The sequence below is a fragment of the Emericellopsis cladophorae genome (genome assembly GCF_022114955.1).
Source record: "Emericellopsis cladophorae strain MUM 19.33 chromosome Unknown NODE_2_length_1295279_cov_118_880017, whole genome shotgun sequence".
NCBI classification, from domain to species: Eukaryota; Fungi; Ascomycota; class Sordariomycetes; order Hypocreales; family Bionectriaceae; genus Emericellopsis; species Emericellopsis cladophorae.
Genome location: NW_026250927.1, coordinates 612,779 through 629,563, shown reverse-complemented (window position 1 = coordinate 629,563; position 16,785 = coordinate 612,779). Strand labels below are relative to the sequence as shown.

Below are 16,785 nucleotides of genomic sequence, written 5' to 3'. Positions count from 1 at the left end.
TGGTGAGCCCAAAATAGAGGTAATCGCAGGGTTCTGCACGTTTCGACGACCGTGAGCCTACGAATTGAGCGCGTAGGGTTCATGTGGAACACGCGCGCATCGGCCCAGCGTGGAGAGAGCTCGCGGCGACCAGAGCAAAGTCGAGGCCAGAAAAATTGGGAAATTCTGCCACTTGTGCCGCCGGGCGGTCGGTCAACTAGGTCAGAAAAAGCAAAAAGTGAGGGATCGACCGGATTTGAACCAGTGACCTTAGGATCTGCAATCCCACGCGCTAACCGCTGCGCCACGACCCCACATTGCGATTATCGATTCCTCTATTCCAACTCATATAGACTGGAAACCGAACCTGCAGTGAAGCCGAGCATTGGCATTGGTTTCAGCACTTACCAATGCCAAGCTCCAGACATTGAGTCCCTAGTTAGGAACTGCATTTGGTATATGATGATACAGGGCCATATGAACCGCCCTCAACGTTGCCGTTAAGCGACGTCTCGAGCCCTGGGCCCCGCTGCTAGTAGTAGTGCGCGATACGGGTTAGCAGACAAATTATTTCAGGGGATCTAGACCCTGAGAAAGCATGTGTCGCACGAAACCATTGAAAGGCTGATTCGAATCTGTACATAGTACTCCGTACTGCAGACGGCGCGCGCACAAGCCTGAGTCTTTGCGGGCGATATCTTGCGAAACAATGGCGAGGCTTCCGATGGCGGCGCCGCTAATCACTCCGTAGTCAGCCAGCTTTGATGATGCCAAGCACATCAAGGCCCGTATATGTAGAACTGTGAGATTTGCTCCGGCACCTCATGACGGCTGGCCCGTTAGATACTTACGTGTATGTTTGAGGACCTGCCAAGACGGGATAATGAATGAGCTGTGTTTGCCTAGTCTGGCCAAGCAATTACACAATCAGCGCCCTCTGACAACCAAATCCGACCAGCAGCTAGCCTTGGATGTGGTGTAATTTCCTGCAGAAAGGATGCGCGCTCGATGGAACATGTCGCCGTTTATGTAGCCAATACAAGATAGTAGAAGATTGTCCGTATCGGCAACCGCATAGAACTAGGTTGGTCTCCCACATCGCGAACCCCCTCGCGCTAGAGAAAGCCATCTACGTACATAGGAGTCCGGGACACGGATGTTAGATCGTCGTCGTTTTCAAGGATCGCAGCAGAGCAGCCAAGTCCGTTCCTGACTAGCAAGGCTGGGCAAAGTGGAAAGCCCGCTTGCGCATGCGACAGTTCACGACGCCAAGCTGTCCTGTCCCAGTCAGGGGTGAGCTGAGGGGGAGGGGCTGCACAAGAGGAAATACGCACGGAGTGATTGAGTACGTACAACTAACTGTATACGTACAAGGCGAGGGCCCAAGGTCGGTTTAATTAGGGGGCTGGCTACTGGCGATTAGTGCCAATTCTGTATTCTGTAGCGAATGCCCACGTCCCACCTCGGAATCACTGACGGTTTCACCTCGGCAGGCCCAAATGACCTGGGGCTGCCCGTTTTGACACAGGATCAGCGGCGCCAGCAGCTGTATCCGAATCGCTATGGATGAGGGATCCATCCAGTCCCCTTCTGGTTGATGATCGATGATGTGATTGATGAATTGATTCATTCCCATGTTCACTGTTCAGTGTTCACTCCGGCGTCATCGTGCCTTAACCACTTAACACTTCACACTTCACACTCCAGTCGCTCATTCCTTTTCGCGTCCGACCACCGTCTCCCACCCTTCGTCGCTCCTTCTCAGTCGCACCGTCTAATTATCTTTTAGCCGTCAATCGCGTCGACCGCCTGTCTCGCCATTTTTCCTCAGCTCCAGTCGCAAGCACCGGACGGACACGTCGCGCTTCAGTCTCTCCAGCCCACCGACTGCAGCATGGAGTAAGGCGCCGCCAGAGCGCGCACGACACCTTTTATCTTTATTTTCATCTCACGGCCTCACTGAGCCTTCACCCGTCCGACGTCGGGCATTGCGCCGCCTGCCATGCCTTTCATCAAGGGTCCAATCTCGCTGCAGGGCCGCAGCTCACACATTGTCCTCACGCTCGTCCTCATCGTGCTCTTCCTCCACACGATCCGCATTGTCAACCAGCCAAAAACTCCCAGCGCCTTGCTACGCGATGCAGAGATACTACCAGAGGGCAGCACATCGCCCGAGGAGCTCTACTTGCAGCGATTGAGCAAGGATCTCGGTCTTACGAGTGAGCTCTCATGGCGCGCATGGCGCATTGTTCCAAGCGAGCAGTCAGAAGACTGGCCCTCCGTCACAGAGGTCAACCTAAAATTTGAAGCCGTGCAGCCAAAGCTCGTCGACACTAGCGCGCCCGACCGCCTGGACTTGTACGCCAAAAAGCGCATGGAGCTGCCCGTGCCCGCGAGCCCCTTGCTGGGTCGCGTAGACGCGTCGGATTTTTTATTCGGTGTTTCGACGACGTATGCGCGCATCAAGGATCGCGACTTTGCCATGATCAAGGCCTGGTCCCGCTGGCTCACCGATGGTCACCACCACAGCAACGGCGCGAGTCTGGTGGTTGTCCTGAACCAGGCGCGTAACGATGAATTGGAGGAGATTGACATGACGCTGCAGGCCACGGGCATCGATGCCTGGGTCACGACGACAGAGGAACCCATGAGCATGGCCAGGCGATACTTTGAGCTTTCACGCATTCTCAAGACATTTGCGGCAAACTTGGCCGCCAATGGCCAGGACAAGAGGTGGTTCGGACTAGTGGAGGACGATGTATTCTTCCCGAGCTTGTCGCACCTACGGGACCGACTCTTCTCCTACAACACCGATGGCCAGCATTACATTGGTCTACCCAGCGAGCGACTAGACTGGGAGGCAAGCGACGACGACCAAGGGCTCAGGACGTATGGAGGTGGCGCCGTGCTCCTGACAAGGCAGTCCATCTCCGTGGTGCCTACGCTGCCCTGCTTCGAATCGCGCGCCACCGGGCCGGCTTTCAGAGCGAAGCGATGGGACCAGCTTCTACATGACTGCCTCATGCTCCATTCCGAGATCGACATGCATGTTCTGCCCGGATTCTACAACCCAAAGGACGACACATACGACCGGCAGCTGGACAGCTATGAGACGGGCCAGAAGCCGCTCCTCCTGCGTCGCTACGCCCAGCGACACCTTCTCAACATCAACAAGGCACACCTGGTCACGAATGTGTGTGGCGAGTCGTGTTTCATGCAGAGGTACCTATTCGACGACAAATGGGTTCTCGTCAACGGTATCTCCATTTCTCACTATCCCGATGGCGTCAAAGTGAGCCGTCCCCTGCCGCCAGGTTCGCCCGACGCCCCAGCGGCATCGCCTGGCAAGCGTGACGAGGAACCATCGCCAGACACACCTACCGAGGACGCACCAACACCAGCAGAGTCGGGTGCGGTTCCAGTCCCGGAGCGGGTGGTCATTGATGACGAGCTCGAAGGTATCGACAAAGCCTCCCTCAGTTGGACGGGGAGGAAGAACATGTGGCGCCTCGTGGACTCGGCCATGAGTAAGGATCGTGCCGTGTGGCAGGCCTATGTGAAGAGAGCAGATAAGAGGGATCCGGAAAGCGACCAACGAGATTCCGTGATTGTACTGATTTGGGAGCACGGGAAGATGAATGCTTGAAGCAAAAGCGCCTCTTCTATTTTTTTCACTTTGGTATTTTTATACCTTTCTTTGTTTTTCGAACGGCGTTTACCCATGGGAAGACCAACGACTTTTTGTATATACATTTGTCCGAGAAAGGCGGGTTACACGGGGATGGAGAAGAAGTATGAACCAGATATATGGTACATTGTGACGAAGACATAGCAAAGATACCTACGAATTTTCAACGGCTACCTGAGTACATACCCATCACATTGCTCGAGCCTGCTTTCGCCGTACTTTATTGTATCCCAAAAGTTGTCTATACGTCAATTCATATGCGCAAAACGGCTGAGCCCATTGACTTGCATCTTTGTATTACACATGGATTTATTTGCGGACCGTTTCAACCAACTACTCCACCGACTTTTTCGCATCTTTGTTGCTCCTCAGCACCCGTCCCTCTGTCCCGGAAGCACTGCTCTCCCTTGCCAGGGGCGACGTCACCTCGGGCGTCACGCTCCTCGACTCGGTGCCCGATCTCTTGCCGCCCTTGGCTGCCGCGATACCTCCAGCGCCAGGGGACGAGATGGACGTCCTCGCCTTCCTCCTCTTCTCACTCGCCGAGCTCGTTCGGCGAGACACGGATGGCTCCTCGACGGACTCGAGAGCGGGCGTCTGCGGTCGCGAAGAGCTCATCGAGCCGCGGCGCACAGAACTACTGCGACGTTTCCGCTCACGCTCGACAGCCGGGTGGCGATGATGATGCGGCTTCGGCTCGTGATGCTCGCCGTGGTGCATGTGGTGCGCCGAGCGTATGCAACGAAATGGCAGCCACCAGAGCCAGCCGAACTGCTGCTTGGCCAGTTTGCGGTCGTGCTCTCGCACCTTCTTGCGCAGCAGCGCCCTCCGTTCATTCTCCCTCTCCCAGTACTCTGTTCGGTAAAGCTCCCAGTTCTCTCGAAAGTTGGATGAGAATGGCTTGGCTAGCAAGAGGAGCTTCACGTAGTCTCCTCCCGGCGCCAGGTCCTCCTGATGCCCGCCCTTTTCTTCGTCGTCCTGCGGCAGCACAAGCGTAGGATGGGCATCCGTTGTCAGGGACAGCTCACGCTCCACCTCCCGCAGAATCCCTGGTTCCACATGTCGGTACGACGAGCTAGCGGTGTGGGAAAAGAGTCCATACGTCAAGAAGAACCCCACGGTCGACAGGGCCTCGGCGTACCAGGAGCTGCGGATGAGGACGAGCTTGCAGTTGAACCCACGCAGGCCGCGGTTCGAGATGGCGAACCAACGTCGAGGCCAGCGGATACCACGCTCCCAGATACCAACGGACCAGACGAGGATGGCCGTGCAGATACCACCCATGAAGCAGACCTTCTGGACACCCTCGAGTGCCCAGTAAATGGATCCACCCACACCCTGGCCGTCTTCCCGAGGCGCAAAGAAGAGCTTGTATGTGAAGAAAACGATCCACACGCCGAGAAGGGCGAAGAAGAAGGTGTGGTGCCTGCGACGGGCGCGGAGTTCGAGGAACTGGGCGCGGAGGGACGCTTCGAGGATCAGGAGGTTCAGGTAGACCATGGACGGGGAGTTGGGCGCATTGTTCGTCGGGTCGCTCGAGGGTTTCATGGGGTCGACGTGGGAGGAATGATTGGCATGCTGAATGGGCGTGGTGCCCGCCGCAGCTTTGGCGGCTTCGGCAGCGGCGGGTTGGGGGGCGGCGCCCTTGACCATCGAGTCGAGGTCGGACGGCATCGTACAGTACAGGTGGCTACGAGAGCCTGTGGTTTGCAATTGCCATGCGCTGGTGGATCAGGAAACGAGTGGAGGCCACGGTGAACGTTGGGCTGTGGCGTCGTCGCGTTGTGCGCCCTGTGCGCGTCGAGTCTTGTCGGTTTGTGATGAGGCTTGTGACGATGTTTGGCAAACGTCATCTCACGGGCGTGATTCCAGCCGGGACATTTGGCTGTAGGGTAGGTAGGTAGGTATGTAGGTAACTTAGTTAACTTAACGGTAGGTGCAAATAGATCAGCCACGGCCGATATCCACCACTCCGCAGCATTGACGCACCGAGTCCAGTCGCGCCATAGGACCACTCACTACAGGCAGCCAACGAAGCCTGATTGAGGCCGCACGTTGGTCCAGTCCTGCGATCCCCATGGCTACTAGTCTAGTCGGTACTTTGACGCCCTGATACAGTTCTATATGGCCAACACGAGGGCTTCATGGGAACTTCAAAAGGCCCCCTCATCCCCTCTTTCAAGTGGTTTCTTTAGAATTACAAAAAGAGACACGTCCTGCTTCTGCTGCCTTCTACGCATCATCATCCAGCCTTCGCATTCGCATGCGTACCTTAGCTCGTATCTCTAAGGACAGGTTTGGTAAGGCACGGACGGACTCGGGGCGCTCCATTCCCCAAATTCCGTCCTTAACCCCGAATTCCACTCGTGCCTGTCATCAAGACCACATCACCGACAAATCGAGTACTGGTAGGGCTGAGCACGGGCGGACTTTGTTAATAAAGCTGGCGTGTCGCCGCTTCTGCTCCAGTGTCGCCTCCGACATGCTCAAGTCCCTTTTTCCCAGAGCTGCTTTGAGATCCAGCGCCAGAATTGCGCCTTCATCGCGTCACCCCGCCACACTGTTCCCAACTCCGATCTTACACCAACAAGACCAGTTCGCCAAAATGACAACCAGCGGCAGTGCGGGTGCTCCGCCGGGGGAGTACAAGCAGCAGAACCAAGAGAAGGCGCCAACGTCCAACTTTTTCCCTCTGGGTTACAAAGACGCTCTCTACCAATGGGTATGTTGCAAGACGAGAGTCTCCCGTCGTCACAAGTGTACTAGGCTGACAGAACCAACCCACAGTGGACGAGCGTCACACCGCCGATTGCTGAGCGCAATGTCCTGTCATTCATACCTCACCTCAAAGAGGCGGTCGATACCCTCAAGAACCCATCGGCGGACGACAAGGACTACCCACCTGGCACCCGCGTGTGGCGTCGCGAACTCGTCCAGCTGCCGGGGAAGAACCGCGCCCTGAACGAAGTGTCTATCGAGCGAGTGGGCGAGGAGGCGGACGACACGCTCGTCATGGTCCATGGGTACGGCGCGGGCCTAGGCTTCTTCTACAAGAACTTTGAGGCGCTCTCGCGGCGACCAGGGATGAAGCTGTATGCCCTCGACATGCTGGGCATGGGCAACTCGACACGACCGCCGTTCAAGATCCACGCCAAGACCAAGGAGGAGCAGGTCATTGAGGCAGAGAACTTCTTCATCGACGCCCTTGAGGAGTGGCGACAGGCCCGCAAGATTGAGCGCTTCACTTTGCTGGGCCATTCTTTGGGCGGCTATCTCGCCGTCTCGTACGCGCTCAAGTACCCCGGGCATCTGAAGAAGCTCATCCTCGCATCACCGGTCGGCGTCCCCAAGGACCCTTATGCCGTCAACGCTTCAATGCCTGATCCGGACGATCAATCGGTTGCCGAGGAATTCATTCAAGAAGAAGAGGCTGTTTCGCCACCGCCCAAAGACGGTACGCAAACCAAAAATGCGTCAGGTGCCAACACGCCGAAACGACCTCTGCCGGGCTGGGCTGTCTGGCTCTGGGACGCAAACGTCTCTCCATTCAGTTTGGTCCGCATGTCCGGTCCTCTAGGTCCCCGTTTCATCTCAGGATGGACCTCTCGCCGCTTCAAGCATCTCCCGACCCCCGAGGCCGAGGCTCTCCACGACTACACCTTCTCCATCTTCAAGCAGAAAGGCAGCGGCGAGTACGCTCTGTCGTACATCCTCGCACCAGGCGCTTATGCTCGCCGCCCCGTCATCGATCGTATCCAACATGTCGGCCGCCAAAAGCTGCCCAACTCGGACAAGAAGGAGACTGGAATCCCCATTGTCTTTATGTATGGCGAGCAAGACTGGATGGATGTGGCGGGCGGTCTTGCCGCTGAGGAGAAACTCAAACAGACACAGGCCAAGATCCTGGCCAATGCCACCGAGGAGGAGAAGAAGGCTGAGAATGGGAGTGTCAAGGTGGTCATGATTCCCAAAGCGGGGCACCATCTCTACCTGGAAAATCCAGATTACTTCAACGAAGTGATGATGAAAGAACTTGCATCGACACAGCAGGACGATGAGAAGAGAAGGAATAATCAATAAAGGAATGCCGGTTTCACTCGCATAGCTGGCGTTCGGGCACGGATGGGTTGATATTTTGAGTAGCGGCACATCGATGCATTTATACATGATAGGATCTCTTGATAATTTCAGCGCGACAATATTCACAAAGACATCATGTGGTCTCGAGAAAATCGTCTAGTAATTGTTCTAATCGCGGTTACTGATCGAGTCTAATGACGTGTGTAAGGATATTCTCCATGTCGCAATGCTTCAAACACAAGGCCACCCTGAGAAGATATGCGGTAACAGGAAAAGGGAAACGCTTGCAACCAACCACCACCGGAAAGCCGGTCTGAACAATCTCTACAGATTGATCACATCCACTTCAGAAAAGTCGGGCGGATTCTTTCCATAGACGACACGCGTCTTACTGTCAAGCGCAGTACCCTCGTTGCTGATCCAGATGTTCTCACTGTATGCCTGCGTCCGACGAATCTCGTCGTCACTGATACCCAGATCATCCCGTGGGATCCACACTACAGGACGACGAGCGCGCAGGGCAGAGTGCTTGAATGCGTGGCGGACGAGGAGGTCTCGCTCGTCGGGCGTCAGATCTTCAATGTCGTCGTTCATCCCGCCATACAGCGCGTCTCCGATCGCACGCTGCGCTTCGAGGTCCTTGGCATGCTGCTTCTTGCGATATTGGACCGCCCTTTGGTCTGTGCGTGTGACCTTGCGGAACTGGTTGCCGCCCGCCTTTGCAAAGGCGCCAACATGTTTGACCGGGTTGCGCATGCCCTTGCCGCCGGCGTGCGAGCGCCTTCGCTCACGAAGCTCCTCCATTTCAATCTCCTCTTCCTCCCGACTACCCAGTCTTGGCGTACGCACGCCATTGGGGCTGCCAGGAGCCTCGCCATCCTTCTCCTCGTCGTACTCCTCCTCCAGTCCGAGGCGCTTGTTCTGTGCACGCTGGAAAGCTTCGTCTCGCAGAACCGCCTCGTCCTCAAACGTGATCGGCAGATAACGGAAGAGCGGAGAGAATGAGCGATTGAGTAGGATCTGATACAGCACGGTGAAGCCCACCACGACTAGCATGACGACACCATGCGGCGTGCAAACATTCTTGCCATTTGGGTCCTCCACAATGAAGAATAGACCCGCAACGCATACTTCCATGAAGTAGATACCGGTGAATGTCTGGTTGATCGCGCGGGGGTACAGAACACCGCCTGTGTCGTGCTCGAAGCGAGTCACATAAAGCATACTGTATCTCTGGGCAAGCCAGAGCAGACTGAAAGTAATGATGGCGAATATGGATATCAGAGGGGCGATGATGCTGTAGATGATTCCAATGCAGGCAAAGTTGGTATAAACGGGGAAGAACTTGCCCCAGTTCACCGAATTCAGCGTCGTGTTCCTGCGCCATTTGGCGCGGGCAGTGCTGTCCATGATGCGAGCCAAGATGAACCAGATAAATAGTGTGCCAATTTGCAGCAATGTGCCGGAACTGGTGGATAGGGCCTGCAGAATCATGTAAGAGAAGAAATAGTTGGCAGCTTTGGGGAGGTTGATGGCCAGCAAGTTAAGCACAGCCGAAACACTGCTCAGCTCTTCGAAGCTCTGGACCAGCTTGTCAATGCTAGCGGCAAAGAATGACGCCACCGAAACAATGAGGAAGACTTGAACGAATAGGAAGAAGAAGTAGAAGATCTGCACAAATTCGGCCTTTTGCGCACCGGTCTTGGCACCCCTAAACTCCCCAAAGAAACCAAAGATGATCGGCACGAGGATGAGCATGACCGCGAGCAGCGCAGCGGGTAAGACACCAGCGACAGCTTCGGCGACCGTTCTGACTGTATCATTGGAGTCCAACCAGTACAGCCATTCGTTCTTCGCAATGAGCTCATCCAGCTGGCCAAGGGTCGCGGTGAACGCAACGGGAGTGGCCCAAAGAATGACCATGGCAACAATGAGACTGACGACGCCAAAGGAACGAGCCCACTTCTGCCACCATGACATGGCCATGTTTTCCCAAATAACGTCGCGAGGCGAAATCTCCACTATGCGAGGCGACATGTGCTTCGGTAGGTGGTGCATCGTACTCTGGCAGGCCATGTGAGCTGCTACCTGCTGCTCGAACTGAATAAAAGCAGAGTTCATCAGAGGGTAGCGCTCGACGTGCCTCTGGTCCTCGTCAATCTCCACGTTGAGGCGGGCTAGCTCTTGTCGGCAGTAATGAATCGTGTCCACTTTCTTTGTGATGAACGGCAGTCCAAACAGAGCAGTGTTTCCGAAAAGAGGTAGACGATGGGTTGGTCGATCCTTAGACTTGAGGTACTTCTCCCATACAGCGCCGGTCTCGTCCTGCTCCTGATGGTCGGGGTTGTACGCTTCCTTGTACTCAACAGGCGCCAGCTCCTGAGACATCAGAAACGGAACAGTCTCTTTGAACTTCTGCCAAGGTGTCCTCTTATCCGCAGCCTCCTTGGTCATGTAGTCGGCTGCCTCTTGCCCTTGAGGAACAGGTGATGCATACCCGCCGGTCGGAGGCTTCCAGAATTGCCAAAACTTCGTCTCCTCTCGGACAAATTGGTCCTCAATGTTGTCAAGCTGGCGGACCGTATTTCCAGCTGGCCCCTGGGTTACATTCTGCGTTTTCGGCTTCAGGGAGCTTTCGGAGTTGGCCGGCGAGTGGTGTCCGTTCGTTTTAACAGTCGATGGGGAAGACATAGGCGCAACCTCGCCCTGGCCGAGCACACAAACCCGCCGATGCGCCGCATCCTGATCGGGCTCCTGTGTGGCAGTGAGACCAACAAACCCATTGGTCGTCTCCAGCGTGTTCCCGACATCTTGGCCAGCTCCCTTCACACCATTCTCCGCCTTGTTGACGACCCCTTTGATACCGAGGCCAACCTTTGCGAGCGGATCCCCGAGAAGGGGCTTCTTAAAGCCCTTGTGCCCCTGCTTGTCGTGCCCAAGCTCTGCCTGCTGAGTGTCTTGCGCGGGATCAATGTCGATGTGAGGGACCTCATGCGTGTCGCCAGCATTGATACCCCCATCACTGTTCGCCATCTGAACGGCTTTGGCATCCCTTTTGGCATCATCGGCGGCTCTCTCCTTCTTATTCATGTGTGCCGTCTTCTTGCTCTGTGATTTTTCCTGTTTCCGTTGAGCCTTTACGGCTGCTTTGATCAGATCGGTCTCGGCCTGCTCCAGGGTCGAGTGATACTTGTTGCGAAGGGCTATTTTGTCAAGAAGCTCTGATAGGTCGCGATTGAGCCAGATGTTGCGGACGCCTCCAGGGAAAACATCAAAGAGACCGCGAAGGGCCTCCTCGGTGAGCCACTTGCCAGGTATCTCGCTCACGAGGACCGTCGTGGCAGAAGCACGGAGACGATGCTCGGCGCTTGTCAGATAATCCTGTCGCACCTTGACGTATACTTTGAGCTCAAAGAAGAATACGGTGCAGATCCAGATGACAACCAGTATGGCCATTATCAGGTGCGCGGCATAGCGGCTCGAGTTCTCGGGCTTGACATTGCCCCAAGCCAACGTATCGAGCCCAATGACGGTCTCGTTCGAAGTCTGCTTCGACTCGTTTTCGTTAACGTTAATATTCTTGCCTCTGCCGTCCACATAATTGAGCGGGATCAGCACGGGGATGACCACGCAAGCGATGGGAATGAAGATGACCAGGAGAGTGCGCAAGTAGCGAAGGAAGAAGTAGGCATCTAGGCCACATTTATGGATGACATTGCGATCGGGAAACGAGAAGAGCGTTTTCACCAGTGGGAAGAAGCTCGACGGGGGAGAAGGCGTTCGCTCGCGCTCAGGGACGAGGTAGGTTTTCGGTTTGCTGCCGCGAAATTAGCGTTTTGTGGCCATCACGGGCATACCACTGTCCTGCGAGGAGGACTAACAAGATGCGGGCGAGCTTATTTCGAAGGAGGAGGAAGAAACCACTTTGAACGGTGAAAATGATCGACGCAACGACAAACGCAGTCAGGAAACTGACGATGCCAATGCCCTGATCCTGTTGCGCGGAGCCTGCTGAACCCTCCAGATCGTCCTGCCGTCGCGAAAGGCTTTCCACACTCCGCGACAGGAGGTGGTGAAGCGTGGTTGGCTTCATTGTGCTTGAGAATCAGATGTAGGGCGGGTTCGAGGGTGTTGTGTAGGCGGCCGTCGTGGCCATACTCGGTGGCGAAACAGTGTTGAAGGACAAATCAATATCGAATCAAGGCTGAATAAGAGTAGCGATTGTGTTTGTCGGAGACCTTCCTCCTCTTATCGGGATATGAAGAGAATACACGGGGTGGTCAAGCCAGACACCAAGCAAGCGCGGTAACGATTGGCATGCGACTTTCTGGGGCCGGTCCCGCCCTGGCGGCAGGTTGACACAATAAGGTTGCAAACGGTGAAGGTGCCATTGCACCACGTCAAGAACGGGGTCGTGTTTGCTCCCACAAAGTCGGGGGTACTACAAATCTGGAGCTCCATCGAACAAACAAAAAATGATTGAATGAACGCATACACGCCCTTGTTCCAGCATGTCACGTATTCATTCAGTGCGGCCAACCTTACCATGTTCGCAATGAGTTTCGACTGTTATCTCTATGAGCCTTGTCTCAACGTAGGATGGTGTTGCTTTAATTTTGTCGACCACCGATCCATTGTCGAAAGCGCCAGCCTCCAGGCAGCTGGTGACATCAGAGGCGTCATTGGCCATTGCTAGTTCCTTCCCCAAAACCCCTGGGCCCTGATACGCGAGTTGACGCCCTCATTGGCAACCTTTGGCGCCGGTCGCAAAGACTTTGTTTCACGTCCATCGCCATCCGAGGGCGCGAAGCGCTCAGTCATGTGCGTTTGTTGCCGCGAGGATTGCCGAAATACGCCCGTGGAGCACTGGAGTATTATCATATCCAGTAATCAAAATAAGGGGAACGCGTCCACGCCGTTGGCTTGACTGCGGATCCGCCAAGCAACCCAACCAGCTCTCGATCCCATGATCTATTACCCGCGAGTCGATGATGGATGATGTGGCTCCGTTCAACAAGTCTCTCCCGCTCCACCAGTCTGAAGAAGGAAGTTTAATGACCCTCCAAAGACGCTGATGCAGCGCTATTTACTACATTACCATAGACTCGCAGTGAATAGGTGTGTCAGTACGTACGTACTCCGTTGTGCTACAGGGTGGACTTGCCCGATTCGTGATGCTCGAACTATTCTCGAAACTATATCGTCACCCCCCTGCCAACGTGTGTGGGTCGTTCCGTTCGCTTGGAGTTCGTCATCTGAGCTTTTAATTAAGTACCTGTAATAAGTGCTCGTACTAATACGTGTAACATTTACGAGACCGAGGCGAAGTAAGGTGCCTATAAGGCACGTACTAACGTAATGTTATTTTTCTCTAAATGACGTCAGCTGGGTCAGGTATCCGTAGGGTGCTGTACACAGTAGAATGCCTCCAGCGGCTTTCGAATTTACCCACACAAGAGATATTGGAAAACGTATTCAAACCCACGGTGTCTCTGTTTTTCATTGCGACATCCTGTGCAGTGGAAATATGGAGTAAGTGATATTCTGATTAGGATGGTTGAATAACTATGTGGCCTAGTCTAATGTATTCATACCATGGACGTTCACATCTTCCACAATGAACTGCGCATTTACTCCATGTTAAAATTGGCACAGGATGATACAAAATGGCATCATCCTCCGCAGCACGGGCTGTGATTTCAATTCTTGACTGATGTATTGAAGATGTGATCATGCCACTGTCACCATGTTGAAACCAAGCTCAGACCGCGGTTGTTCTCGTCTTGTTGTACCCTAGGGTAAGTGACTTCGAGGGCGCCATGAGACTGTATCGCATGGTATCTGATGTGCCCAGCTGGTACTTGGTATCGTAAGATTTATACATTTCACCCATGGCCCGACGTGAACCGACACAGATGTAACTTGCTTGCTGGTTGTTTTCCTCGGGCCTCGTGATATCCGAGCTAAGCAGTGTCTGGCGCAACCACTCGTGACACCTCCGTCGGCTTTAAAATTGAGCAGCCGCTCAGGAAAGCATGCTTATCAAAAAAGAGCATGCCAGGACTGCAATATATACTCTCAAGTGTCCAGAATCCTGCAGCCTCTGGCTGGAATTCGAAAAGCCTGTTGCGTAGCTGGACGGCTGCGTATAGGCCCAGAGGTTCATGAGACCTGGATTGTTGAAGGGGGATAGGCCGAAGGGAGAAGATGAGCTATATCGAGGCGCACCATAGCTGGATATGCTATAGCCAGATGAACTATAGCGAGCCGAGTAAGGTCCGGGATTAGGGTCACCAATTCCTGGGCTGTAAACTGATGGCGTGCCGCCTTGGCCATTTTGGTTGTTTCCGGGTTTTTGTACATTTGATGGCTGCCATGCGGGTGATTCGTGTTTCTGATCTGGGAGACCGTCTGCGTCCGTGGTGATGGAATTCTGCGTCTGGCTGTTCTCGCTGTAGGGCGGAGGTTGATCCTGCTCGCTGTAGGGCGGCGGTGCTTCGTCGCGTTTGACTAGCTTGTCGCACATCGTATCTAACAAGCCGCATAAGGCACGCGGAATCGGGAGGCAATTTGAGATTGGACTGTGGAAGCTGATCAAGATGACACGCTTGTTCGGTCTGAGTGAGGCAGCGCAATTTCCGAAGTAGGTCTGAACAGCTGTCAACGGCGAGTTTATTGACAAGTCATGCCATTGAAAGGGGCTTCCATTGTGACCTTTATACTCTAAAAAGCGTGCCTGGTCTCGTAGTGTACATCTTCTCCCCGAGCTCCCGAATCGCCCTAGGAGAGGGCCGCGCCGTCGTTGGCGCAACCATCGCGGTCACCAGGTCCTGGGCGTCTCGGCACGCCAGTAAATTTAGAATAGAGTCCGCGTTAGAGAGACCATGAGCCTCATTGAGAGGAACATGAGGCAAGCGTGGTCAAATACCATAGCGAAGGTGTCACGGGCAAAAGGAGCTTCTTGTTTGGTATGACGGACCTGTGGTATCACTAGGTACATTTTGCATCGACCGTGGCGGATTACGAGCAGTAACGTATCATGTGAGAAACCGGCGCAAACCAAGCCCAAGTCAGAAGTGAGACGGGCGAAGCTGCTTGAACCCTCTTCCCGCTCTCGCCATAGCGCGAGGTTAGATATCGGGAAGTCACGTGATTATTTTATGCGCCACATCATAGCCAATTGTGGCTTGTGGTAGCCCCGCCACTATCCAAACACACCACGAAAAAGTGAAATTCAGCCATCATCGAGAAACCCCACGATCGCTCGCACAGACGCCCGCGCACCCTTTGCAAAAGCTCAAACCTTCAGGAGGCTATCGCAAATCGAAATAAACGACATTCAGAATATCGTCATGGCCGCCGCCGTGAGCAACAAGCCCCAGTACGTCTCGCGCTGCGGGCTTTGCGCCTCTGTATTCCCCCTCGGTCCTCCTGGCTAACCCCACCAATAGGCAAGATTGGGCCGACGACGACGATGGTATCGAGGAGCCCAGCTCTGAGCTGCCGCCCGTTCAGACCATCTCCAACAAGGACGGAACTAAGACTATTATCTCCTATCGCATCAACGAAGATGGCCAGAAAGTGAAAACCACCCGGCGCGTGCGGTACATCACCCAACGAGAGACCGTCAACCCCCGCGTCGCCGACCGCAAGTCATGGGGCAAATTCGGCCAGTCAGAGAAGGACGGTGCTGGCCCTGCCCCGGATACGACCTCCATCGCCGAAAACATGATCTTTAGGCCCAGCATCAACTGGCGCAAGGACGCCAAGGAGGAGATGGGCGAGCAGGAGCAGCTCAAGGACAAGCTGAAGGACAAGAAGGTCAAGTGTCGTATCTGTAACGGAGAGCATTTCACGGCACGCTGTCCGTACAAGGACACCATGGCGCCCGTCGGAGGCACGGCGGACCCAGCTACGGCACCGATCGGCGAGGATCCCGCGCTGTCCGCCGGCCCTGGGCCTGGCGCCGCTGGCGCAAAGAAGGGCTCCTATGTGCCCCCGGCGCTTCGTGGAGCTGGCGGTGCTGCTGGTGCGGGACGTGGTGAATCGATGGGCGGCAAATTTGGCGATAGGGACGACCTGGCGACCCTGCGTGTCACCAACGTAAGTTTCCTTCCATGGTATCTCTGGGAAACTCTGGCTAATTGGGTGTCTAGGTTTCCGAAATGGCAGAGGAGGGCGAGTTGCGTGATATGTTCGAGCGCTTTGGTCGCGTCACAAGGGTGTTCCTCGCCAAGGATCGCGAGACTGGGTTGGCCAAGGGTTTCGCATTCATCAGCTTCGTGGACCGCTCCGATGCTGAAAAGGCCTGCGCCAAGATGGACGGCTTTGGTTTCAAGCATCTCATTCTTCGTGTCGAATTCGCCAAGAAGGCTGCTCAGTAAAAGCAATATTGGGTTTGGTTTATTTTGGACTCGGATGACCATTGTAGGGCACTTGGGCTAGGGACGTGGATCAGTTCATGCATCACTGATCAATATCATGGCGTTTGTGTATTGAGCATTGAAGTCGCTGTCGCAGCGGATGTTACCCCGAGTCTTGACGTGAGGTCAATGGTGATGTGGTTGAGTCGGTCATGATTGTGGATGGCAAGAAGCAGTAGGTGACAAATTCTCCAACATTAACATCGCCATCAAGCCGTCTCGTGCCATTGGCCCCTGGGAAATGCTCGGCGCCAACTAAGTAGATGTTCCTGGATTATCTAGACATCTTCTCGCGCAGGTATTTGTGAGGCGGGGTTGGTCCATTCGAGCCACGTATTTGATCGGACGTAAATTACCTGGGACATAGCACTAAAATTACCGTACGTAGCCCGAGGTGCAAGTACTTTCCGTTGATGAATCCACAGAATCTCACAATGACCGACAAGAACGAAATCCGGTTCGGCAACCCCTCAGAAGCTGCACGACCCACGACCCGAGCCCTGCAAAGTGTGGCAGCCATCAGAAGCGCCGACTCGAATCGGGGCTCTGATCGATTAAGAAACGTGTAGCGTACGTTAGATGGATGGCATTTAAAGATAGCCACCACTTGTTGCT

At 54.7% G+C, this 16,785-nt stretch overlaps 5 protein-coding genes across 5 annotated transcripts; 3 read left to right on the top strand and 2 right to left on the bottom strand.

Annotated features, from left to right (window-relative positions):
- Nucleotides 1-1,981: 1,981 nt before the first annotated feature.
- On the top strand, nucleotides 1,982-3,625 carry J7T54_006947 (uncharacterized protein; the record flags this gene model as incomplete). Its single annotated transcript, XM_051509095.1, has 1 exon — nucleotides 1,982-3,625. The coding sequence occupies one exon, from the start codon at nucleotides 1,982-1,984 to the stop codon at nucleotides 3,623-3,625; it is 1,644 nt and encodes a 547-aa protein (XP_051366161.1).
- Nucleotides 3,626-4,000: 375 nt separating this feature from the next.
- Nucleotides 4,001-5,341, bottom strand: J7T54_006946 (Sporulation-specific protein-like protein; the record flags this gene model as incomplete). Its single annotated transcript, XM_051509085.1, has 1 exon — nucleotides 4,001-5,341. The coding sequence occupies one exon, from the start codon at nucleotides 5,339-5,341 to the stop codon at nucleotides 4,001-4,003; it is 1,341 nt and encodes a 446-aa protein (XP_051366160.1).
- A 931-nt stretch (nucleotides 5,342-6,272) lies between these two features.
- On the top strand, nucleotides 6,273-7,747 carry J7T54_006945 (cardiolipin-specific deacylase-like protein; the record flags this gene model as incomplete). Its single annotated transcript, XM_051509075.1, has 2 exons — nucleotides 6,273-6,389; nucleotides 6,455-7,747. The coding sequence occupies 2 exons, from the start codon at nucleotides 6,273-6,275 to the stop codon at nucleotides 7,745-7,747; spliced, it is 1,410 nt and encodes a 469-aa protein (XP_051366159.1).
- A 324-nt stretch (nucleotides 7,748-8,071) lies between these two features.
- On the bottom strand, nucleotides 8,072-11,840 carry J7T54_006944 (uncharacterized protein; the record flags this gene model as incomplete). Its single annotated transcript, XM_051509064.1, has 2 exons — nucleotides 8,072-11,564; nucleotides 11,629-11,840. 2 exons carry the CDS (start codon nucleotides 11,838-11,840, stop codon nucleotides 8,072-8,074), a joined length of 3,705 nt encoding a protein of 1,234 aa, XP_051366158.1.
- Nucleotides 11,841-15,099: 3,259 nt separating this feature from the next.
- Nucleotides 15,100-16,131, top strand: J7T54_006943 (translation initiation factor 3 subunit G; the record flags this gene model as incomplete). Its single annotated transcript, XM_051509053.1, has 3 exons — nucleotides 15,100-15,128; nucleotides 15,199-15,850; nucleotides 15,904-16,131. 3 exons carry the CDS (start codon nucleotides 15,100-15,102, stop codon nucleotides 16,129-16,131), a joined length of 909 nt encoding a protein of 302 aa, XP_051366157.1.
- Between the last annotated feature and the right edge of the window lie 654 nt (nucleotides 16,132-16,785).